This window comes from Melanotaenia boesemani, chromosome 13, assembly GCF_017639745.1.
Source record: "Melanotaenia boesemani isolate fMelBoe1 chromosome 13, fMelBoe1.pri, whole genome shotgun sequence".
In the NCBI taxonomy this organism is placed as follows: domain Eukaryota; kingdom Metazoa; phylum Chordata; class Actinopteri; order Atheriniformes; family Melanotaeniidae; genus Melanotaenia; species Melanotaenia boesemani.
Genome location: NC_055694.1, coordinates 32,181,595 through 32,207,028, shown reverse-complemented (window position 1 = coordinate 32,207,028; position 25,434 = coordinate 32,181,595). Strand labels below are relative to the sequence as shown.

General features: G+C 41.9%; 1 protein-coding gene across 2 annotated transcripts; it reads left to right on the top strand.

Moving 5' to 3' along the window:
- Positions 1-232: 232 nt before the first annotated feature.
- On the top strand, positions 233-22,223 carry clcn6 (chloride channel 6). Of its 2 annotated transcripts, XM_042004154.1 has the most exons (23): positions 233-365; positions 1,533-1,592; positions 1,687-1,752; positions 1,963-2,028; positions 2,118-2,184; positions 6,004-6,110; positions 9,096-9,222; positions 9,439-9,506; positions 9,938-9,996; positions 10,100-10,232; positions 10,339-10,452; positions 11,149-11,315; positions 11,391-11,502; positions 11,712-11,841; positions 14,048-14,201; positions 15,642-15,798; positions 16,274-16,380; positions 16,593-16,779; positions 19,004-19,164; positions 21,127-21,283; positions 21,356-21,463; positions 21,547-21,672; positions 21,774-22,223. In XM_042004154.1, the coding sequence occupies exons 1-23, from the start codon at positions 291-293 to the stop codon at positions 21,852-21,854; spliced, it is 2,589 nt and encodes an 862-aa protein (XP_041860088.1). In that variant the 5' UTR covers positions 233-290; the 3' UTR covers positions 21,855-22,223. The 2 variants fall into 2 exon arrangements, with proteins under 2 accessions (XP_041860088.1, XP_041860089.1); XM_042004155.1 differs by lacking the exons at positions 233-365; positions 1,533-1,592 and having other exon boundaries at positions 1,715-1,766.
- The last annotated feature ends 3,211 nt before the right edge of the window (positions 22,224-25,434 follow it).

Below are 25,434 nucleotides of genomic sequence, written 5' to 3'. Positions count from 1 at the left end.
GGTTGAGAACAACGTTCCACCCGCCGTGTCACGTGAGCAGGGCTTGGATGGATTCGCTTGTCATCGAATATCTGTATTTCTGAGCTGTGGCTCTATTATGAACACGTATTTAATTGAATTCAAGGGACAAACGTGATGTCAATTATTTTTTTAAGCATGTGTTTCTTCTCACATACGTATCACACACTGAGTTTGTTTACAAGGTTGTTGCAGCGGTTTTATTTTTTAGTCTTTGATGGGATTGACAAATTTACTGAGGGCCCTGAAGGCAGCGTGACACAACAAAGAAGATGGCGTGTTGTAGAAACTGTTTTTGTTGCCAGTGTTGCTGCAGAGAAGGAGAGACACGGACCCCAGAAGAACTGGTGAGGAAAGAGAGATAAACTGATAAAAGCGAGGGTCGACTGATTATTTTATGATCTGATTTGTTCCTGAGGATTTCTTCAGAAATCTCCCCAGTGCTTCTTTCTGCTCTGCTCCACCCTGCTGCACAGTTACTGGATCCTGTTGTGTGTCATCTTCTGCACGCTGTACCTTTAATCTGTTCCCAATGTAACTCTGACAGTTTGGTTATTATAAGTGTAACTTCGCGTTGCTTCCAGATAAAAGATCTAAAGCTGCAGGATAACATCTGATTCTGTGCACCAACAATATTGTGCAGTTTCCATCCAAACGACTCTTTGTATGTTTTCTGCCAGATGTTCACATGTTCAAATTATATATATATAAAATTATATATAAATAACCTTTGATTAACATCAAAACAGGGCATGCAACATTATAATTATTTATGGAACAAAAATTAAGCCAAACGTCAAAATAATGTGAAAATGTTTATTCATTCTTACTGCTTCCACAGGACTAAAGAAATAATTTTGCAGTTTGGGGCCTGGAGAGTATAAGACTCTCGGGTCCGCTACCCTGCAGGTTTTTGTTGTTTCCCTGCTCCAACACATCTAACTGAAATTAATAGGACATTGTGAAGAAGTTGAGAAGAAGTTGTTGGGTCTATTTGATTTAAATCAAGTTGGAGCAGGAAAACAACTAAACCCTGCAGGATCAGAGTTTAACACCCCTGACCCATTTAGCATGTTAAACTTGTTAAAAAGACTAAACATGTATGGCTTGCTTAAAAGGGTCTCAGGATAAAACCTCTAAAAACAACATGGCTGCACAGCCTTGGTTGGCAAAACTGCATCTGAACCACCTGACTTCTGGAGCAATGTCCTCTGAACAGACCAGACCAGAGTGGACATGTTCAGTCAGAATGCAGAAAACAGCATATCAGCACAAACACCTCATACCAACAACGCAAGATGCAGTTTACGTTTTGTAGTATTTATAAAAAACTATAATTATTTGTTGTTTTATACAGCCATTTTGATTAGGACTCTGAAAGGAGAGTTCTTGGATCTCAGTGGATCCTCCAGCTAAATAAAGAGTGAATATTACTGAACAGATTAAGTAGTTTTCACAGGTTGTTTTTTTCTTTTGTGAATTTATGAATTAGTTTTTGTTTTGATGTTTTTCAGACAATTCTGGGGGAAATCCAAGATGAAGAAGATGAGATTCTTCCCAGGAAAGACTATGAGGTAAGAAGTGTTAATGGGATGTTTCTGGCCGAAGTACTGATGATGGCTGACCCAGGTGATGGTGACAGTGTGTGTGTGTGTGTGGCTTTAACAGAGCTTGGATTATGACCGCTGCATCAATGAGCCATATGTGGATGTTCTGGAGGGGATGGACAACAAGGTGACCTGATGATGGTGATGATATCATCCATGCTGTGTGTTTCTGTGATATGTTCTCTTTCTCTTTCTTAATGATTACTGTTGAAGTTGTTGAGCCATGTCATAAAAACAACCTGGAGTAACGAGTGAGGGATAAAAAGGAAATTTAATCTGGTTTTTGTCTCAACTGATGTCTTGATTGTCTTTACATACATTTTTAATCTGTCTACAGAAAGCCAGAAAGTATGAGGCAGTGCGGTGGGTGATGGTCTTCCTGATTGGGGTTACAGTAGGTCTGGTAGGTGAATTATCAATATCCTGATTTGCTTTGTCAGACTACACCATGCTGCAGATTAACAGAAAGTGTCTCCTTTTTGTCTCTTCCAGGTTGGCCTGTTTGTGGACTTCTTTGTCCATCTTTTCTCCAAAATCAAATTCAGTGTGGTTGGTGATTGTATCCTTAAATCTGTAGCTCACTGATCCATAGAAGCTTTCATGAGTCACAATATTTAGTGAGAATGTTATGGGAATGGGTTTATATGAAAGACGTGGTCTTTCCTGATCCTCTGAGAGGGTTCTTTGAGGCAGCAGACTGGAATGTGCTCTGTGAATCACATGGAGAGGACATCAATAACTTCTGTGTGAACAGCACCGTCCCAACAAGAACAGTGAGATGATTTCCCAGTATCAAACCCTGGATCACCAGTGACTTTAAAAAACTGTTAAACATAATAAAGAAAGCCTTCAGAGATGGAGACGGAGTTATTGAAGACAACACGAAACACCTAAATACAAAGGTGAATAAGTGCAAGGAGGACTACAGCAAAAAGACAGAAAGCAGCTCCAGCAGAGCACATTATACAGGTGATGTTATCCTGCTGCGTTGCTGCCTGACGCACCTCCACCAGTGCCTTTGGAAAGGTGTGTTATGATGCATCACTGAACACCTCAGTGGCCCTATGTGGGTCTTCAACTGGGGACCACCTGTCATTGATGTTTTGATCCTTTAACCCCAGTACGTCTCCTGATGGCGGAGCGGTGGCAGGGATCTCTTCCTACCACCCCCTGCTGAAGCCATAGGTGTTGTTCAGCCCCCACCCGTTATGCTTCCTCCTTAGCCACAGTCAAAAGCTGCCTTTCTCTGCCTCAACCAGCTCTTTCATGGCTTTCCGATGCCCCGCCCCTTTGCATCCCATGTCATGGAGTAGGTGAGCAGTTGAGGAACCTACGAAGCCTCTGCACCCACTTCCACATGGCATGTAACAGCTTTCCAGCCAGTCTCCCTGCACTCCACCTCCAGGTCTGCATATTTGGATAGCTTCCTCTCATTAGCAGCCTCCAGCTCCCCTTCCCATGGGACAGTGGGTTCAACCAGATGGACTGTCTTGCAACCCTCTGACCACATGACCAAGTCTGGCTGGAGCGATGTTTCCACAATCTCCCTGGGGAAGTGGAGCCTATTTCCCAGGTCGACTCACTGCCCGGTGAGAGGAGTCTTGCTGTATCTCTTTGGCAGGGTGCTTGACGCTCTCTCCAAACCTTGCAAATGTGACGGAATGTCTGACTGGAGCGGAAGGTCTGCTGTTTGCCTCCTGTCTGCATGACTCTGCCACCTCTGCCAGCTTTTTCAGCACTAGGTCGTTTTACCATCTGTAGTGGCCTTGGGCCAACGCTGTCCTGCAGCCTGACAGGATGTTTCAGGGACAAGGTAAGGTGTCATATGTTACTTTGATCAGGAAACTGAGCCTTGCTTGGGGGATCTTCTAAAGATCAAACCATGACCTTCCCATGATGTCCGACGTCCTTGCTGACCCTGGGACATGGCTTTGATGGTAAGGTGTTCCTGTTCAGCTCTTGCCACCTCTGCCACCATCATGGCTCTTTGATCTTCTTTGGAAGCCTTTGACCAGAACAAGGGAGTCTTGCCTCCCCCAAGGCCTGCTCGACCCTCCTGAACTGCCAACAGCCTTGAGGTGCTTCAGCCTGCCGATTGCCATGTTAACCTCTTTCTAGGCTTTCCACTTCCTTCCTGTTCTTATTTGGGTGCCTACTGCTCTCACCAGCTGGTCAGAGGATTCCCTTAGCCCCAGCACTAACCGAGCCTTCTCTTGCTTGTATCTCAAGCTGATGGCTCGCAGTGGCAGTTGTAGTGTGTTCCTGCTAAAGAAGTCTATGTCTGACAGACATTTTGGCAGTCCCAGCCACTTCCTGATGAACAAGTTAGCCAGCCCGTCCATCTTGCTTACCACTAAGGAGGAGATTTTGCTCATCAGAAATAACTGGAGAAACTGAACTGGAACAAAGCTGCAGGTCCAGGTGGTTTCAGCTTCAGGGTTCTAAAAACCTGCTCAGAACAACTATGTTGGATTCTTCAGCACCTTTTCAACACCAGCCTGAGTCAGAAAAGAGTTCCTGTGATGTGGAAAGCATTCTGCCTTGTGCCAGAACCTACACAATCCCAACCATCTGAACCAAATGGCTACAGACCAGTCACCTAACATCATCACGTCATGAAAGTCCTGCAGTAACTGTTAAGGGCTCATATCAATAAGCTGGTGAACACCTTTCAAGGCAAGGCAAAGCAAGGCAGTTTATTTGTACAGCACATTTCATGTACAGGACAATTCAAAGTGCTTTACATAAAACAAAGACATTACAGATATTTAGAATAGTAAAAGGCATCAACACATAATCAACACATAATCACAATAAAATAATAAATTACATTACAGACCCATTACAGTTGGCATATCATAATGTTCTTCGGGTTGAAGATGCCATCATCTACCTTATGCTGCAATGATTAGTCGATGTCGACAATAGTCATCAAAAGTCTGGGATAATTTCACGTTCATTCATTCATTCATTATCTTGATCGCTTATTCCATAACGGGTCGCGGGTGAGCTGGAGCCTATCCCAGCATTTTAACAGGTGAGAGGCAGGTACACCTGGACAGGTCACAGTCTGTCACAGGGCCGACACAGATAGACAAACAACCATTCACACGCACACTCACTCATAGGGAGAATTCTCATCTGGACCAATCAGGCAGCACACTGAGGATCATGTTATTTGATTTCTCAAATAACATGATCTGTAACGTGAGAAGCTCCATAAGTTCCAGGTGGAAATGTCCACCAGCCTGGATTTATGACTGTCTCACAAACAGACCAGTTTATGTGACTAAAGATTTGTGTGTCTGAGATGATGGTCAGCAGCACTGGAGTACCACAAGGGAATCTCACCATTTCTCTTACACTGTACACCTCAGACTTCCAGTACAACTCCAAGTCTTGTCATCTGTAGAAATACTCAGATTACTCCACAGCTGTGGGGAGTATCAGTGGTGTACAAGAAGCTGAGTATTCTGAACTGGTCAGTCAGTTTGTGAGATGAAGCAGAAACAATCTCCTCATCTTGAACACAAACAAAACAAACGAGATGATTGTTGACTTCAGGAGAAACAGGGGTAAACAAAGCAAACAAAACATCCTGGGAGAAGAGGTGGAGGTGGTGGAGGAATGCAAGTACCTCTGACTTCAGCTGGACAACAGGCTGGGCTGGAAATGCAACACAGAAGCATCTAGAAGAAGAGCAGACTTTACTTCTTAAGGAAGCTGAGATCCTTCAATGCCTGCAACAAGATGTTTCATATCTTCTTTAAGTCTGTTGTGGAAAGTACAATCAGCTTTGCAGCATCTGCTGGGGCAGCAGGAACAGAGATGTGCTGTAGCTGACTGTCCAGAAAAGAATGCTGCACAAGCTGCTGAAAATAATGGAAGATTCCTCACATCCTCTACACCAGGGATACCCAACTCTGGTCCTCGAGGCCCGCTTTCCTGCAGGTATTAAATGTTTCCCTGCTGGAACACACCTGACTCATTTAGTGGGTCAGTAGCAGACTTGAGCAGAGCTTGTCAGAGATCCATTTAATTTGAATCAGGTGTGTTGCAGCAGAGAAACCTCTAATACCTGCAGGATAGCGGGCCTTGAGGACCAGGGTTGGGGATTGGGGACTGCTGTACTCAACACAGTGAAGAAACAGCAGAGTGTGTTCAATGTTCAAGCTTCGTCAAGTCCAAAGCAAGACAGCCATTAACAGCAGCCATTAATTGCTATCTTTTTCTAATTATATATTATTGTTGTTTTTTATTTTAAAAAAAGAGAAAAAAAAACTACTACAGCATTGTAATTTCCCTTTGGGAATAATAAAAGTATTTTTCATTTAATTCCATAAGGTAAAATGTTTCTTCCTTACATGAACACCTCCAGCTATAGAGACGTGCACTGATAAAGGGTGTCTGTCTCTGTCTCTGCTGGAACTCCTCTCATTCAACATGATGTTCGTCTTCATTGCCAGTGTGCTCGTCCTCATTGAGGTAAGTTTGTTGACGATGTTCTTTACAGCTTCAAACAGATGTGCCTAAGACTGAGCCGCAGTAAGCTGTTGATATTTGGGATTTGCATCAGCTAGACTCCACATCATGTGAGGTGTAACACCAGAGGTTTCTATTCACCTTCCAGAGAGATCTGAGGAGGTATTTATAAAAGGTAAAAACAAACAAAAAAAAAAACCAAGATAAATTAATGATTCATGTTTTTGTTGACTGGTTGAAGCTAAATGATGCGAGTCACCACAGGGAGATGGTACAGTAGTCGTCCTAACCAGACATTAAAGCAGCACACTGACCTTTTATCACTGTGGTGCCTTCTAATGAAGACTAATCCATCTGGACTCCTGTCTCTTCTCTGAGCTCTGTCCAGCCAGTAAAAATCAGTATGAAGGTAGGTGTGTCAATTCAGGATCTGCACACTTTGGAGACTACTTAGGCTGGGGAGCATCCTGCGTAGTCTCCTCACTCAGAGGTCTGTTTAACGTTGGTGAAATGGGACAGCCTACCTAGCCAACAAGAATTTCCCGTAGCAGTGACGTAGGATGTTGAATCACTTAAACCTCTGAAATTTTGCACATCCTAAGACACTTTAGTGAATGTTGACACTGACCAGGTAATAATGTATAAAACGTGTTTTCCAGCCAGTAGACACTTCATTAACCCTGTAAAAAATCCATGAACATCAAATATTACAGAATTTTAATGCCACTGTTTTTAATGTACTTGGTTTTGTCATGTTTCAACTAAAGTGTAGTTTAAAAGAAAGAAACAAACTCTTCTGAGCTTTGTTGCTCATTCGCCACCGTCTTTTGTGCAATGAATTCTGGGAGAAAAGAGGCTACGAAGGATGCGTCACCAGCAGCCTTCGTTTCAGGCCAAAGTGTGGATTTGTAGGGTGGCTTCGGAGGCTCCTTCGAATTGGGACAGTGCGTGGCGCCCCACGATGACGTTTGAAGCTGACGAGTCCGCACTTCGAAGTGTGCAGACCCTGAATTGGGACACAGGGTTTGACTCTTGTTTGATCTCTTGCTCTTTCTCTCTTCCTCTGATGTCCTCTTGGGTTTTTTGATAATCAGTCGTGGTTCAAAATGGCCTGTGTGTTGATTTCCAGTTACTAGCATATTTATTACATACTAGCATACATACATAAATAGGTACTTCCATTTTAAACTTCACTGCTCTCATACTTTCATGCGTCCCTTATGTCAGCATGATTGTTATGACACGGTACTAATACATCCACCGGAGGGCAGAGTTCACCTCTGAGTTCTGACGTGAGTTTCAGACAACAGCAAACATGGCGTCGGTGGAGGAGATGATGATAATTTACATTGTCAGAATGAGAGATAAACAGAGGTAGTGCAGTAGATGATGGTGATCTCTGCAGCCATTAAATACCTTGCAGCAGCTTCCTCTTTGGTCCTTTCTCTGGTCACACATCAGCCACACTGCTCAACACTGCCCCCCCAGTGTGTGGTGGTACTGCTTCGTTTGCTGCATTGGCCCACACATCCGCAGGCTATCTTAAAACGGACCAAATTACACACGTAAAGGACACAGGAGACAAAAAAAAACCTCTGTATCCGTCTTTTACATGGCACATAAATCATCATAGAAATTCAGCAGTGTTATTGCACATCACATATTTTCCTACTCGGGATGCTGCAGGGCAACGACAGCTCCAGGAAAAAACATGGTGAATATCAGTGTGCCATCAAAATGAGTTAAAAACAGTTTTTATGCCAGAAACTTTTGTAGTGCTTGTATTTAAATCAAGAAATAAAAACAGTGCTGGACGTCCACAAGAGGACTCATCTTTTGGAGTTCTTTTCATCTCTGGGAATATCTGGGATATTATAATACATATATTTGGGAAAACATGCTGACGTGGGCTGGAAGCAGTCACATAATTTTAATCTTTACCAGGTTAAATGTGAGGTGTAAAGTGTTTCTAAACCCCCCGATATACATCAAGTCTCTCTTGAGAAAATCAAAAACCTCCTGAAGAAAACATCTACATTTATTTTTTGTGTAATACTGAAAGTTTTGTTTGTTTTTTATTAAATTTCTAGACATTGAAGTTGGTGCTATTAGAAAACAAAAACTTCTTCTGGTGTGTTTAGTGCACTAACAGTAACAAAATGAGTTCTCAGCTGCAGGAAAATCTTTCCTGGAGTAAAGTAGAAACGTTTGGACAGGCCTTACATTTAATAACGTGGAGCTACAACTCCATGCATTCCTCTGAAAATGATTGTGTGAATGTGGAACTGAAACAAAATGAGCATGTTGGTGGGTGTGTGTGTGTGTTTGTGAATGTGACTGCAGCTGTTCAGACTTGTGTTGGTATTTAAATGTTAATGGTCAGAAGTTGTAAAGTACAGAAAAGCAGAAGAATGCTGGTGCTGACACAAAGAAAAGGAGGAGAAAGACGAACAGGAAACTTTTACATTGATCATCAGCAAATAAATTAGCTGAGACATGGAAAAGAGGGAGGGGGGTGTTACATCAGCCCATGCCTCCGTCTTCTGATTTTCAGACGGGTTTGGATGGCAATATATCCAAAAATGTTTTTAATAAACCTTCAGCATAAAACTGAGATGTTTAGGTACCGTCAGATTAAAGGAAATCAGGATGTTTCATGTCTAAAAGAGGTGCAAGATTATATATTCCCTATTAGGAGATGTAAACATGAAAATTTGCCTCCTTCTCGCTTATTTTGAGGATTCCATAAGTAAAAAAATGTTGCATCTATTTTATATAAATCTAATGAAAATAGACCGTTTATATTAGTAACAGAAACAAACATTCCCAACATTAAAAATGTTCAGCTTTGACCTAAAGCCACCCGGGCAACTATCTGAGGAACTCGCCATCAGAAGGAGGTTACTGGTAACTTGTTGTCATGGAGATTGTTGGTGATTTTTTGCTCCAGTTTGAGGACACAAGCTGTGGTGTAATCTTGTTTTCCAGCCAGTGGCTGCAGGTTCGGGAATTCCAGAGATCAAAAGCTACTTGAACGGAGTGAAGATTCCTGGAATCGTCCGGCTGCGAACTTTTCTCTGCAAAGCAGCTGGAGTCCTGTTCAGCGTGGCTGGAGGTAAAACTTTTTACCTAAAACCACACATCGTTTGACAAATTCTCTGGAAACAACCCTAAAAAAATGTTTAGTTGCTTTATACTTCACAACAGCAGGAAGTTACGGTAAATACAGAATCTCCTCTCACACAGTTCAGTCCAACTAAAACAAGGCACCATTTTGATGTGATGTTGAACATCCCTCACCGGTCATCTGACTCAGTGTTTGTCCACTCAGGTCTGTTTGTGGGTAAAGAGGGACCCATGATTCACAGTGGAGCCATTGTGGGAGCTGGTCTCCCTCAGGTACGGTGCTGCATCGTCACTTGGCTTCTCCTCACAGACTCTAAACTCATGTCAACAGAAAGAGACAGAATCATTCATCTGAGAGCTGTTTTATATTCAGTCATGGTCAGATTTTACATGATTGTGAAGAATTTTATTTCTTATTGAATGAAATGAAAAATCCTCCAAGGGGAAATTACAACGTTGTAGTAGTTTTTCTTTTCTTTCCGTCCCTAATTGATAATCCGATTATTCCAGAGGGCGATCTCAGCAGGCAGGAATGACTTCCTGCTTCTTTATGTCTTGCAGCTACTTGAAGAAGCCTCTGGCTGAACACACTGTTGTTTCTTTACCGTTTTGTGTAGAGGATGTGAAGAATTCTCCATCATGTTCATTGATGCGTGAAACTCTTATAATTTCTTCTGTGAACTCATCAGATATCATCCTCTCAGTTTCAGAGCATCACTTTCAAAAGGATAAAGTTTGATTTCCCCTACTTCCGCAGTGACAGGTACGCCTCCATCCCATTCTCACACCAGCAAACCCTGCAGGCTGTTCACCACTTAGCTGGCAGGCTCTGTCCAGTAAAGCTCCTCATGTTTTCTGTTCTTCAGGGACAAGCGAGACTTTGTTTCTGCTGGAGCTGCTGCAGGAGTCGCTGCTGCCTTCGGGGCTCCAATAGGTGGCACCCTTTTCAGCCTGGAGGAGGGCTCATCCTTCTGGAACCAGGCGCTCACTTGGAAAGTGGTACGTCTTACAGTCCTCGTGCAGTCTCCATGTTTATATTGACATAAAACCATTTAGTATGACAAAGATTTTCCTTTTTTTCCACATGTCTGATCTTCTGTTTCAGCTCTTCTGCTCCATGTCGGCCACTTTTACCCTCAACTTCTTCCGCTCGGGAATCAACTTTAACAAGTGGGGTTCGTTCCAGCTGCCTGGTCTGCTTAACTTTGGAGAGTTCAAGGTAAAGAGTCCATTTACAGCATGGGCTGTAAAATATGAGTGAAACATTTTCCTCCAGTTTTAATTCATTCATATCTCAGGTTTGGTTTTAAAACCTGATATTTTTAGTGTAAAAGTCATGTAAAACCCATTTATTCTCAGCCTTTAAAATGGCATTTTAAGTCACTAAAAATTCTGCTTTCATTGTAATTTATTGACTTTGTGATAATAACAAAGAGGAGACGGGCGAGTAGCAGAACCTAAAGATTTGATTCAAACTCAGGCCACAAACAGAAAAGTTGTTTGGTTCATTATTTTTGTTTGCTATCCTAGTCCAGACCAAAGCATCGGTTTTACTCTAGTGCAGGTTCACTTTGCTATATGTGCAGGAATGTTTTTTAATATCAGACCACCACATGTCTCTAATTGCAAAGATTTTTTAAGTTGTATATCTTGTTGATGGAAATCAGAAATGCTAAAAGTTAATTTTACAAGCTGAAACATCACAAAGAAATAAAAACATCAAACTAGAGCCCGGATTCTTTTTGTTTATTAAACCAAGAAAAATCCAACTCTTATAAATTTTACATGCTTTTTTTTTTTTTATCTGAATTTTATGAGAGTGTCGGGCCAACAAGCCCTCACACGGAGCCACAGAAGAGAAAAACCACATTTATTTTGCAGTATTTAGTTGAAATCAATCACCTGTGCTGACCAGTGTCCAGATGGAGATAAGAACTGCCACCTGTGGACAGCAGTGGACCTGGCCTTCTTTGTCCTGATGGGTGTGGTGGGTGGCCTGCTGGGGGCGCTCTTCAACTGCATGAACAAGTGCCTGGCCAAGTATCGTATGAGACACATCCACCCCAAGGCCAAGTTCATCAGGTGAGCCGGTCGCAGCCCGTCTTAGCAATCATCCTTTCCAGCTTTCACTGATCTGATCCTATTTTTTTTTTCTAGAGTTCTGGAGAGTCTGCTAGTTGCCATGGTGACAACACTGGTGATATTTGCAGCTTCCATTCTGTTGGGTGAATGCCGTGACCTTTCCACCCCGACAACCCACAACAACACAGTAAGTGTGATTACGGTTGCAGCACTGAGAAGCAGAGATGCTGGTGAAGCAGCGAGTTTAGCTAACGAGACCAACCTCGGGTTCCTCTGCTGGTGAGACGGACAAACAGATGAAGCAGCATCCCACATTTTATCATACAGAACTTAAATGCAACACAAGCTCATGTGCTGTACGACTGCCTCATTTGAAGCTGAGGGTTTTGTTTTCAGCTGGCCGGCAGTGAAGACATCAACTCAACCATTCGACAGTTCTTCTGCTCCAACAAGACCTACAATGACATGGCCACGTTGTTCTTCAACCCTCAGGAGGCCGCCATCCACCAGCTCTTCCATCAGGATGGTGAGCTCAGCAGCTCTGTGGCAGTAAAAGTCTTTATTTAAAAACTTCCCCTTTTAACAACAGTCGAGTTGGATTGTTAAGGCAGTACAACAGCTCCCTTTTCACCCATATTCTTCCAGCTCTGTTCATAGTAGCTGGTTGTAGGATACAATCCACCCTGCTTTTATGAAATTAAATTAAATGAAAAATACTTTTTAATATCTGAAAGAAAATAATACTGTTGTGCTACGTTTTTCTTTCTTTTCAAATTATATGATTGAAATGTAGGTTTTTGTTCTGTAGGGCAGGAGGGACCTCCCGTACCTTTTTTGTTTCAGTTATTGTTTTAGTTTTAACTTTCAAAATTTAAAATGTTTTACATTTTTAGATCAATTTACATTTTTTTTATTTCATGTAATTAATTTATTCATTTAATTTCTTCAGTATTCCTCTTAAGATTGTTGGTACAGCTTTGTGCCAACATGCAAACTTAAATGTGGACACAAGTTACACCGTTTCCTACAGACCAGGTAGCAATTTGTAGTGCTCCTCTGGCCCCGGCGAGGGAATCAAGTATCCTGGTGTCGTATGCAAAGTGTGTGTAGCAGATGGTGTTCAAATACACACTTAAAATAGGTATTATATCTAAAATAGCAAAAATACATTTTAACCATCAAACCTTTACTTAGGTAAACTTCAGATGTCCCAAGTCAGTGAATGCAGCGTGTAATGCACTTCTATATGTTGTTTTACATCACTAAACATTACAACACTCAAAAATATCATTAACTGTTAACACATTTAACATCTGATGACCAATTATTTTCTAAAATGTAGGCCTTAAAAAAAAAAAAAAAAAATCTAATTTGTGCCCCCTTTTCCTGCTCAGTGCCACAGCTTGGCCCCCTGATAAAAACCTTTCTAGAGCCGCCCCTGCATATAAATCCTTTCTATATATGTATGCTACCTGGTTAGAGAAGGTCCTGCTCTGATTTGTATTCAGAAGCTGTTCATAATTTCCCTTCACCACATTCATGGATCCTTAGATGTAAGCGAGTGGTTTAGGGAGGACATTCCCTTGTTTCATCTTGCTGTTGATATCTGAACGTGATCCGTCTGGCTGTTTTATAACCAGCAGATTTCACAGCTGTGGCTCCTGCAAACCTCAGCTAATACTTAAAATTAATATCAAATAAATGCAAGCAATAGCCTATCTAATTAAAATGGGCTACTGTTTAGCGTCAACATCCTGCTAGTTTTCTACTCAACACAAGCTGAATGACGAACAAGAGAAAAGCCGACCAGCTGATCACCGACAGTCAGCAAGAGAGGAGGGGCCGAGGCAGAGAGTGACTGGAGCAGCAAAAAAACAAACAAACAAACAAAAACTCTGTGGCAAAAAGTGTGGGTGTTAGACCCTCACACCATGAAAAGTGTGGGTTTCAAAACACCCACATCCCCCTTGGGTGCAACGCCCCTGTATGGTCGCCCTTTTCATCTTAATCACATTGTTTGCTGTGTTACCAACTTTATATACTGACTCAGGGTGCAGGATGTTAAATATTAATAACGTTTAGTTCATCAGGCTTACAGTAACGTTTGGGGAGGTGTGTTTGACCGCAGTATATCATACTAACCTTTGGTAAAATCCAGATGTCGTTAACTGTCCTCTCTGTGCCAAATATCCTGCTGCTTTGGGTTTTCTTTTTATAGGCCTGGTGCATTGTGCATGGCGAGGAGGAGCGGGCCAATCAGCTGTCAGTGTGTGTGTCAGTGATGCATGGGTTGATCCACATTGAGCAGTTGCAAGTCACCAATAAAGCCAATAAAGTAGTTTCTTAGAATATCCAGATTTTATGCATGAGACAGCATCAAGGAAGGACGGGGTGGAATCTGGTGCTTGGAGTTGATTCTGTGGTGCTGTGCCACACATGGGTCTATGTGTGGGAAACCCCGAGTTAAACTCAACAAACCTTGAAGTACTTTATCACCTGGTCTGAGAGCTCAGACTAGCACACACAAACGGATTTAATCTCCAATACTTATATTCTCCTCATCTGTAGTTCAGTCAGTCAGATCCAGATTTCAGGACCAGTTTTACAAGGATTCATTCCGTGATCTGGGCCCAGTCATTAAAATCTTGTAGAGTTCATCTTGTAAAAACTGGGAAATGAAGGTTTCAGCAACATGAAGACAAATGATGGCCTGTCTCTGCTTCCTGCTTTAGGAACCTTTAGCCCGGTGACGCTGTCCGTGTTCTTCCTGCTCTACTTCCTGTTGGCCTGCTGGACGTATGGGGTGTCCGTTCCCAGCGGTCTCTTCGTCCCCTCGCTCCTCTGTGGAGCAGCGTTTGGGCGTCTGGTCGCAAACATCCTCAAAGTGTAAGAACCACGTTCTCCTTGTGTTGTAATGACTGGTTTTTGCCTCTGGGTGGCTGTGACCAGTTTCAAAACCAGTCAGAACTGTGTTTCTTAAATCTGGTTAATCAGATTAAAACAGTTAAAGCGGCGCTTTGGCCTCAGCAGAGGAACAAAGCTCACGGCAGAGGTAGAGGTGAAAATGTGCAGTTACATTACTGGGGTGCATCTTTACCACCCTGTTGTCCACTCATTCATAAAAGGCTTCGAAAGAGCGTTTGATATTTACTGCGAAGCTGCGTTTGTAACAGGGAACTTTTTGCATCGGTTGCATTGGTGCAACTAACTTTTCAATTTAGGTCTATCAGATAAAAACTGAGGTGCACTAAATTTTCCTGGTGTAGCTCTCAACACCACTTTTTAATTCATTTTAAGGATGATTACACACATATATTAATGGTTACTTGAATGAGGTTTAAAAAAAATGCTTAGCTTGATTTTAAGCATGTAAGAAACTTAAAGTTCTAGCTTCACTGAAAATAATGAAACTAAACAGTTTAAACTCTGAGGTGGTTTCTGAGAATGTGCTGCAGGGAGGGCAGGGGGACACTTTAGTCACACTCATCCCGGCATGCAGTGTTTTTATTTTTAAGTTTCAGTGCAGAATTTTGTGGATCTGCTAACAAAGCACCATTTCCCACCACTGTGTTCCCTACAGCAGAGATGTCAAACTCCGGACCTTGAGGGGGCGCTGTCCTTCCTAGGTGTTTCCTTCACCAACACATAGCTTCTTAATTTCAGTGAGGTGTGTTGTAGCAGGAAAATTACTAAAGCCTGCAGGGCATCGGCTCCTCAAGGACCAGAGTTTGACACCTCTGCCCTGCAGTGTATAATGTGCATCTATTTGAGTTTCTCTGAGCCAAGGAAACTGAACCTACCGTTTTTTTAAAGTATACAGATTAGCCTTTTTAGGTTTGGTTTTCTCCTGCACCAGTTTCAGCTCTGGCTCTGAGTTGGATGCCATTTCCGATAAAGGGTCGGGGGGTTAGCATCTTACCAGAGAGTAGGGAGCCTGATGCATGGATAGATACCACAGGGTCATGACAGCTGTCAGGTTAGGAGTCAGGAGCATGTGGATTAGACAGAATATTATTTATTTTAATGAAAACACTTTCTATAAGCCCATTTTTGGTCATCCTAAAATGAGATTACACCCCTGTATCTTCCTTCGTCTTGCTGTATTCCTGAGTCATTCCACTATAAATTCAACAACTAAAGTGTTAAAATCACAACCTGTTACGGTTAAACTCGTAACAGGGTTGAGATTTTTTGCTCAAAATAACCTTTGATGTACGTACTGAATGCTAGAGAGAACATGTAGCAGTACAGTCTTAAATAACAAACTATTTTAATAAATAATAGTTACTCCCACCACAGCTCATTACCTCCACTCTCCTCTGGCAGGAAACTGGGGATGGACATCTACTCTGGGACGTTTGCACTGATCGGTGCTGCTGCCTTCCTCGGAGGCGTGGTCAGAATGACCATCAGTCTCACCGTCATCCTCATCGAATCCACCAACGAGATCACGTATGGGCTGCCCATCATGATCACATTAATGGTACGTCATCAGTTAACGTGACGTTAAAGCCTCACTATGTAATGTAGAAGGCATTATTTACCATTTCTCTGCAGATTGCAGCTGGTTCGGTAAAGTGACTTTCAGAATGTTACCACCAGCATGTTTCCTTGTTTTTCTGTGAAAGTAAACTTAAAATTGAGGTGATTTTATGAAATAAAAGCTTCAGAGTCCCATGTGCTTCTGGGAATGATAATGAGGGAATGTATTCAAACTATTTTACATATGGAAACATTTGGGAAAACATACGGTATGTTTATTCAAACCACTGCATAGAAAACTGGCATTTTAACACAAGTTTCAAGCATTTCTACCCACTTACTGCTTAGATTGTCATGAAGCTGACAAAAACATCAGTCTAGAGATTATTATTATTCCAGGCCAGAAGCCACAGAGTAAATCTGATCCAGCCCTGGAGAAAAGTTCCTGTGTGACATGGTTTTGTGTTGACTGTCAGGTTGCCAAGTGGACCGGAGATTTCTTCAACAAGGGCATCTATGACATCCACATCCAGCTGAGAGGAGTCCCGCTGCTGGAGTGGGAGACGGAGGTGGAGATGGACAAGTAAGACGTGTTTTTGTACAAAGTTTCAGTTTCCGTGTACGAGTGTTTGCTACTCACACCCGGATGAGTCAGTGAGGACACGGTCCATATTTAGTGATGATAATTATGCAGCACACATGTAAACGTGTTAAAGCAGCTCTGTCTCTGGTAGAATTCTGCACATCAAATCCCCAAAAGCACATATACAGTCTTCTGTGTGCTATCTCTTTAAGGCTGACAGCCGGTGACATCATGGAGCCCAACTTGACCTACGTTTATCCCCACACCCGAGTCCAGTCTCTGGTCAGCATCCTGCGCACCACCGTGTACCACGCCTTCCCCGTGGTCACTGAAAACCGGCAGAACGAGCGGGATTTCATGAAGGGAAACATCCTTATCAGCAACAACATCCGCTTCAAGGTTCGTCCTGCAACACCTGACTGATGGAGTCAGGAGGGCTGCAGGCTTGAAACATCTCTTACAGCAATGGTGTCCAAAGTCAGTCCTTTAGGTCTTGGAAGTTTCCTGCTGCAGCCCCTGAATCAGATTTAAGGCCCATTTATGCTCTTACATACGTAAATAGCGACGTCCGTTTCAAACGTCATACGTTGCCGTCTTCATACTTCCATGCATATTTTGCACTTCCATGGTTGTTAAGTTAATTCCTCCACTAGTGGGCAGTGCTGAGCTCAGAGTTCAGTCCTGTGAGCCGGCGTCAGTTTCAGACACCGGTTGGCGACGGTAATGCTTCGCTATAAAGTTGTTTCCAGCCGCCCAACGTTACCTAAACACTCACATATAGTCTTTATTCAAAAGCTTGTACAATTTCTACAGTTGTTGTCCTCGTCTTCATTCTTCTGCTTTTTTGTTCCCTTTCTGATTCTCTTCTTCTTCTCTGGTTTTGTTTATTTCCCTGGTCACGTGTCAGCTATTCTGCCCCTGCGATTTCTGGTGGTATTACGTTTTTTCTTCGTCAAGCGACGGATAGCTAAGCTCCCTAAAAACGGACCAAATTACGCGTTTAAACGACTCAGAAAAAGGACGAAACTGTCCGTCTGTCTGCGGATCCGTCTTTTGTGTCGAGCATAAATGGGCCATAAGCCTTTTGGCATAACTCAGTTTAAACTTCCCTATAATAAAAACTATAATACTAGAACAATCATTTTTTTTAGCTAAAAGCTAAGACGTTCGCCTTTTAAGATGTCACATCGTTGCGAGTCGATGACGTTGCGGTGCAGTGACGTGAGATGGTAGGAGTGTTCGGCGGAGAAGCAACAGTGATTATCAGAGAAGTTGAGAGATGAAGAAAATATTTTAGTCTGAAGTTTATAGTGTGTTTTAGGTAGTTTTACCATGGTTTTCAGTACATTTTACCAGTTAGTCAGTAGTTTTAGTTGCTAGCTTTTACCACAGTTCGGCAGCAGGCTTGGCTGAGTTTTAGCTTAGTTTACATTAGTGTAGGTTAGATGAGTCTCAGCATCGTTCCCTGTTTTTCTGGATTCGATGGCACAGAGGAAATACTCTGCGGAGGAGGTAAGGGAGTTGTTGTCAACTCACTGTTCATACAGTATTTACACAATGAACCTGTACGTAAAACATAGTTTCAGGAGCTAGCAAACAAAAATATATATATTTCAAATAACCCGACGTGACATATTTGTCACATACAGTTTGAGACATTTTGCTTCAATTTATGGTATAAACTTTGCTTAAAATCCTGTTGAACACAATCTGATACTTGTCTTCTGTCCCCTAATAGATACCCAGAAGCAGAAAACCACATTATAATATTTTTAAACTATCACATGGTAATAAATGGTAGATATCCCTCCCAAAAAATGTTTTTTTTTTTGTTACATTTTGTTAAAGGGCCAAATAAAGACCTCATATTTAAAAATTGGACTTTTCTTACCATTTTTTCATGGAATAATATAATGTTTTTCTGCATTTATATGGGTTCAATGTTTTTGTCTGTTCATTTACCAACACTAAACCCAACTCATTTTCATGAAAAAGGAAAACATCTGAATGTGAATTTAAATTTTTTTAGACTTTCAATGCTCCATGACCTTTTTGGTTTCTATTGTACATACTCTAGGGATATAATGCAATAAAAATACTCCATTAAATGACCATTTATATATTCCATTTGCTTTGTATTGCAGCTGAAGTCAATGAAAACCCTGTTAAACTCTGCTTCTAAAAGGGAGTTCATCTCAAAAACTGGAAGAGAAAACTGTTGCACTAACTTGTACAGAGTAAAGAATCCTTTTATTGTGTACATTTACAAATGCTTTTGATCACTTAGTTTTGTGTATTTGTTGCATTTGCAAAATGTGGTGAATGAGTTTCAGATTTTTGTGTATTTTTTTATATTTATGACATAATTTTAACACCGTTATAAGTTATTATTGCTTGTTGACTTCTATAATCTTTTAGCATAAGTTGTACTGATCATAGAAATATGAAGCACATTAAGACTCCAATACTTGCAAATATAACAGAGAAGCCACAGGCGGACCATTTCTGTTATGGTTTTGTTTGAAAAACACTGGATAAATTGCTCTCTTCGGCATCAAGGGCAGCGAGCATCACTGCAGCAAACTGTTTTATAATTGAGCTTCTGGTTGCTTTTGACTTGCAGAAATCGAGCGTTGTGTCCCGCGCGGCCGAACAGCGACGGCGGTGCCAGTCTATGAAGTCGTACCCATCCAGCGAGCTGAGGAACGTCTGTGATGAGCAGAGCGCGGTGGCTGAGCCCGCGGAGGAGGGGGAGGACATTCTGCAGCAGATGCTAGAGAGAAGGTAGGACCGACGCATGTAGAAAGCTGGTCCGGTACACAAACTGTTGCATTAAAGGAGCAGAATCTCATTCTAAACCAGATGGAGCCAAAACTGAAGGTGAAATCTAACGTTGAGTCTTAAAACACCTCAAAGGTCTGTTTCAGAGAAAGCAGGGAAACCTTCTTTTAAGCATGTATGGTTTATATGTGTCCGGCATGTTAACGTAACACCAGGGTTTCCTTCAGGATTTTTTTAAACTGTGAGGGAGAACTTATTACACTTAATGAACAGCTGATTGAGGCGATGAGAAAGTACGGACCAAAACAAACTTTTTTCTTGTTCTTGCTACCGCAAGAACAAAAACAAAGTTCATGCTTCTTGTGGAGTACATAAGAAGCTTTACTCCGGTCTGTCATCTCTTCGCCATCACTCTCAACTGAGCCGCAGTAGAACCGGACAGGAAGTTGAGACTCCAGTGTTCATTCTTCCAAATTACATTATTTGCAGAGCAGTGCGACATTTCCTGAGTACAGTTTCACTCTGATTATGGTCTGTAAATGTGCTTAAATAGACTTTATGTTCCATTCAGACAGTATCATTTACATTAGTAGCATCTGGAAAAGATGAAAGCACGTGGATTTTATTTTGCCGTGACAGTGATCATTTATGTAGCAGAAACCCTGAACTTCAGCTTCATGTTAGCATAAAGAACATACCTGGGAGGCTGAACAGGCTAAGTTAACAACTCCAGCAAGCAGTTTACCGGTAAGCAAGTTCACCGAGCTCCACCGAATTCCTCATCCTCTGTGTTGTTTCTGAACAACTGCTGCTCGAACATCGTTTTCAGCTGCGTATTTTACTACCTGCAGTTTGGAATCTGCAGAACAGGATTTTCTTCTTTTGGGGTATTTTGTTTGTGTTCAGTCTTTCTCGGTTGTCTTTAAGTTCATATTTTAGTTCATTTTTCATTGTTACAGGAGCAGCAAATACTATTGTCACGGTAATGTTTCCGGACTCCAGACAAACTTTTTTTATGAGGAACACAGCAGCCCCTAACTTAAATTTTTAGGAGCGCCAGCAGAAAATTTAGGGCCACACACTGAAATCACCTTGCAAAGCAAATATTCACATTTCCACTCATTTTAACTGTATTCGTGATCAATACTTGAACAGTAAATGTTTACAATTCACATTTTTATTGTGCAGCAGTTGACATAACATAAAAAAAAAACATCTGATGTCATTTCATTCTACCATATATTCAGTAAACACTTAAAGTATTTCAGAACAGCTGCTAATGAAGCCATACTGTACTCCAGCAGCAGATGATGATGCAACAAAAACGCTCCTGTTACATCAGCAAGGGTCCAGTAAAATACCTGGTCCACAACAAGTCTATTACCCATAAAAGCCAGTTTTAGCAAACATTGCAGGACTCCTTACTAGGAGTGTAAATAAGGTGTTAAAAAGATAGAGATCTTTACAAAGTCAGGAAAGTTTACCAACTCTCTGAAAGAGTCTTTTCTTCCTGGAGTCTTGCCTCAGGGATGGAAGAAATGTCTGAACTGCATCCTCAATCAGCGACTTATCCGGACTAAAGTAACTTAAATTCATCCTCTTCATTAGTCTGCGAGGTCTCACCAGGCCCCTCTGCACCTGCATGCAACTTAAAAAACCCCCTGGCCGAATATCCATACATCTGGAACAGTCTCCATTCAGAAAAACAACAAGCCACACAAGAAGACGAGGAACAGAAGGACAACATGGACACTTGTTTTAAGGACAGACATGTTGGTCCAGTTAAAAGGCCAACTCTTAAATGCTTAAGTTATGTTTTACTTTCCATCCTAGACTTCTGCGTATATAGAGGTAAACACAGAAACTTACACGTCAGACTGCATAAATCAGGATAATCTCCAGCAGTAAAACTTGTTAGATGATCAGCTGTTTATGCTGAAACACTCTGAAACCTTTGTCATGCAGGCATGCTCCCTACCCCAACCTGTACCCAGACCAGTCTCCCAGCGAGGAGTGGACCATGGAGGAGCGCTTCAGACCGCTCACCTTCCATGGCCTCATCCTGCGCTCCCAGCTGGTCAACCTGCTCATCAGAGGGGTCTGCTACTCTGAGAACCAGTCGGTGAGTCGCACGGCCATCTGTGCGTCATGAATGTGCATGACTTTGTCTGACACGTCTGTGCCTCTGATGCAGAGCGCCACTCAGCCCAGGTTGTCATACGCAGAGATGACCGAGGATTACCCACGTTACCCCGACATCCACGACCTGGACCTGGCCCTGCTTAATCCCAGGATGATAGTGGTACAACCAGTTTCACCACCGATTCAGAGAGCAGAATGAAAATATTCAGCTAGATTTAGAGCTGATGTTCCCTCTGTTTCCAGGATGTCACCCCCTACATGAACACCAGTCCTTACACAGTCTCACCCAACACGCGGATCTCCCAGGTGTTCAACCTGTTCAGGACCATGGGACTGAGGCACTTACCGGTGGTCAACGCTGTTGGAGAAGTAAGTCCAAGCTGGTTTTACCTCCCCTTGCTTTTATTTAACTGTTAAATTTAGGGACTTCTGTTGTGTCTAACCAAACTCTCCTTTACCGCCTCTTTCAGATAGTTGGAATAATCACAAGACATAATTTAACCCACGAGTTCCTGGTGGCCAAACTGCGACAGCACTACATCACCATTTGACCCGGCTCTCTGCCACATCTCCGCTCAGCCTGATTTTCTTTGGTTTGTCTGTACAATAATACACCCCCTATGTGGTACAGCAGGTAGCACAGGTCTCCTATGAGGCGGTTCAGCTGGATTTCACTAGTCTCACCTGGTGGGAGTGGACACATGAAGATGAATCCAAACTGTATGGATGACATGAATAGTTGCCGTGTGTTCAGACTGAGAGCAACAAATCTGAGGGGTTACTGATATGAAACAACATTAGAGCCATTAGCTAGAAGTGTTAGCATCACTGCAGCTGCATTAGTTCAGAAATTAAACTGAAACAGCCATCGATGCTGAATGTCAGCTTTAAAATGAAGCTACGGGAATTATGAATGAGGAAGCTGCAGTCTACACAGTTTCTGGATGGACAGAATAGGAGAAAGGAAGATGGACAGGAGTCAGGAGGATGGACAGGAGACAGGAAGATGGACAGGAGACAGGAGGATGGACAGGAGACGGAGACAGGAAGATGGACATGAGACAGGAGGATGGACAGGAGACGGAGACAGGAAGATGGACATGAGACAGGAGGATGGACAGGAGACGGAGACAGGAAGATGGACAGGAGACAGGAGGATGGACAGGAGACGGAGACAGGAAGATGGACAGGAGACAGGAGAATGGACAGGATAGGAGACAGGAAGATGGACAGGAGACAGGAGGATGGACAGGAGACAGGAAGATGGACAGGAGACAGGAGGATGGACAGGACAGGGGACAGGAAGATGGACAGGAGACAGGAGGATGGATAGGACAAGGGACTGGAAGATAGACAGGAGAATGGACAGGAGACAGGAGGATGGACAGGACAAGGGACAGGAAGATGGACAGGAGACAGGAGGATGGACAGGACAAGGGACAGGAAGATGGACAGGAACGAAGAGACGGAATAATTAAAATGCAGTCGGTTCATATTCGTGTTGACGTACTTATTTGCATATTGTCTATCTTGTCTATTTTCTCTTTTTTAACCCACATAGTGTTATTAATTTTAGAATCAGGAATCTTAAATTTCTCCCTGAATTAAAGAATAATGTCTTGACAGTCATGTTTCTAATAATAACGTTAAATAAATGAACATGAATTAGAAATTTTGTCCATAAAAGATAAAACTGAAGTTGAGGTTTTTGGTGATGAATGATGGATTACTCAGTTCTGACAAAGCCAAATCAAGTCAGACTGCATGATTCTTTTAACTAATGTCCTCGTTAAATGTGTAGCTCTCAAAGGGAAACTCTTTTAAACTAGTACAGATTGTTAGTGGTCCATTCTCACCACCGTACACCCTTTATAAAGCCTGACTGTAGAGTTGTTAGGCTGTTAGTAAATCTGACCCTTCGGGAAGCAGAAGGCTGTGTTGGACTGATCAGGTGACTTCCTGATGTTGCTGCTCATAGTTTAAACAATGAACACGGCAAACTACAAGAATGACCTCCCACCTGTGATGGATTCATGGCAGATTTTATTTTCCTTTGATTTATTTATTTTTTATCATCACTGTAGCACTTTTTGATTTTCACTGTACGTTTTCATTTCTAGTGTTTGGCAGGAATTTATGCACTAAAAGCAGAATGACCTCCGTGTCAGAGCTGCTCCTGAACTAAAGCTCAGTCGGTTTTTAAAGTTGGCTTAGTAACCAAGTCATTTCATTCCAGTTTGCACATACGGCCTCGTTTGTAAGCACTGCAGCAGCCTGGATGTTCATGGGCATTGTTTTGCACTAATGAAATGTAGAAATGGTTTAACTGTCTGTCAGTGTTAAATAAACTGACAGGACTCTTTATTTCAAGTCTCAGGTTGCGCTGACCAAGCTTTGATCATGAACTGAGGACTTTAAAGGACTTTTACAGAAAAACTGGAAGAATGTTCCTGGTCCGTCATGTTTTTATCCCCACGCTCTGGTGCATCATTTCATCGTCATTCCCTACTTTAAATGTGAGCAAAGACAAGTCAAATATATTGCATCTAATCTGTTTATTACACGAGGGCAAGGATTATTTGCAATCTCAATGTAAACGTAAATGTACCTCAAATATTACTTATCTGATTTCAGTTTTTGCTTTATATTTTATTTAAGAGAGTATTTTTTATACTATTCTAATTTTATGATTTGTTGCCTGTGCTGTTAATGATTCAGTCACAGTTGTATTTTTGGATTTTCTAGTTTATAGTCTGAGAACTGCTGAGCTGTTATATAAAGTGATTATTTTTATGTTCATTCCAAACTTGGCATTCCTGGCGTAACGGGCGAAGGACTAGAATATGTGGATCGTACATTTCCCATTCCTGACAGACTGTTTGCCAAACCCGGTCTCCTGGACATTTACGTATAATGGCCTTGTTTAGGAGTACTTGTTTTAAACTAAAACAGACATGTGACACAAAATAACCTAAGAGCAAAGTGAAGGAACAAAGAAAGTAAGCAGAAAGACGTCCGTCTGTCTGTTTTATGCCTTCATTACTGTTCAAATAAAGCTTCTTCTGTTTTGTCCATCATACAAAGTACGTCTGTCTTTATTTTATCTCAGTAACATAAATGTGTTTTGTAAATACTTAACAGATTTTGGAGCCCATCAGATATCTGATGGATGTTATAAAGAGGTAAAAAATCTGATAAAGAAAAAACATTTTCTCTTTTATGATTTATGTTGACGACTTTTTCCACAATGCAGAGCCTGAAAGACAAGAAGCATCTGCTGGCAGCAGACACACATAAGTAGACAACATGTAAAGATCTTAGTACATCCTGAGTCAAGATGTAGCTACAAAGAGAAAATAAATGATGGCATTCTTCTTTATACACTCAACAGCGTTAAGTGCACCTGTTTAGTTGCTTGTCTGCACAAATATCTTAACTAACCAATCACATCAGCAATTCAATAGGTTGTCATGTAAACATGATGAAATAGACCAGATACCAGAGGCCCTGAATGTCAAACAAAAGCAACCTGTTAAGAAAATTAACACAATGCTAAAAAAAAAAAAAAAAAAAAAAAAAAAGTCACAAACACAACAAATAATAATAATAATAATAAAAAAAAAAAACTAAAATTAAACACTGGTTGTAATTGTGTGAAAGACTATGAGATGCTTTTTAATGTCCTGTTACTCTGGTGTGTGAAGGCTTTTAAATTTTGTTTGTAATATGCAGAATTTATTTTTATTATGTAAATCACTTTCTGTTGCTTTCTGCATGAAACGCGCTCTATAAATAAAATTAGATTGAGTGTCTGGAAGACTAAGAAGTCCAGCCGTGCGCTCGGTCCAGAAGGAGGTGGAGTCCAGTGGGGAGGGAAAAAAAAGGCGGTGCCTAACAAAATAAGCCCAAACAAGACAGTAGAGCATCCAGGGCTGTGGGAGCAGAATGCACCACGGTGCACAGCCAACCTATGTGTCGGTGAGTGACTCCTCCCCTCCCCGAAGTAGGACAGGAACCACAGCCAGACACCAAACCCCTGGATGATGGAGAAGGCAGTTTGGCCTGATGCCAAGTTACAGCAGCAATTGAAAAGAGATCCAGTTCCCCCCAAAAAAGACAGAACCAATGCAG

Bases quoted from the DNA above. Each gene is read 5' to 3' on its own strand.
- clcn6 (XM_042004154.1), top strand. From the start codon at position 291: ATGGCGTGTTGTAGAAACTGTTTTTGTTGCCAGTGTTGCTGCAGAGAA. The intron at 14,202-15,641 runs GTAAGAACCACG...CTCCTCTGGCAG, and splicing joins GTCGCAAACATCCTCAAAGT to GAAACTGGGGATGGACATCT. The intron at 21,464-21,546 runs GTACAACCAGTT...CTCTGTTTCCAG, and splicing joins TTAATCCCAGGATGATAGTG to GATGTCACCCCCTACATGAA.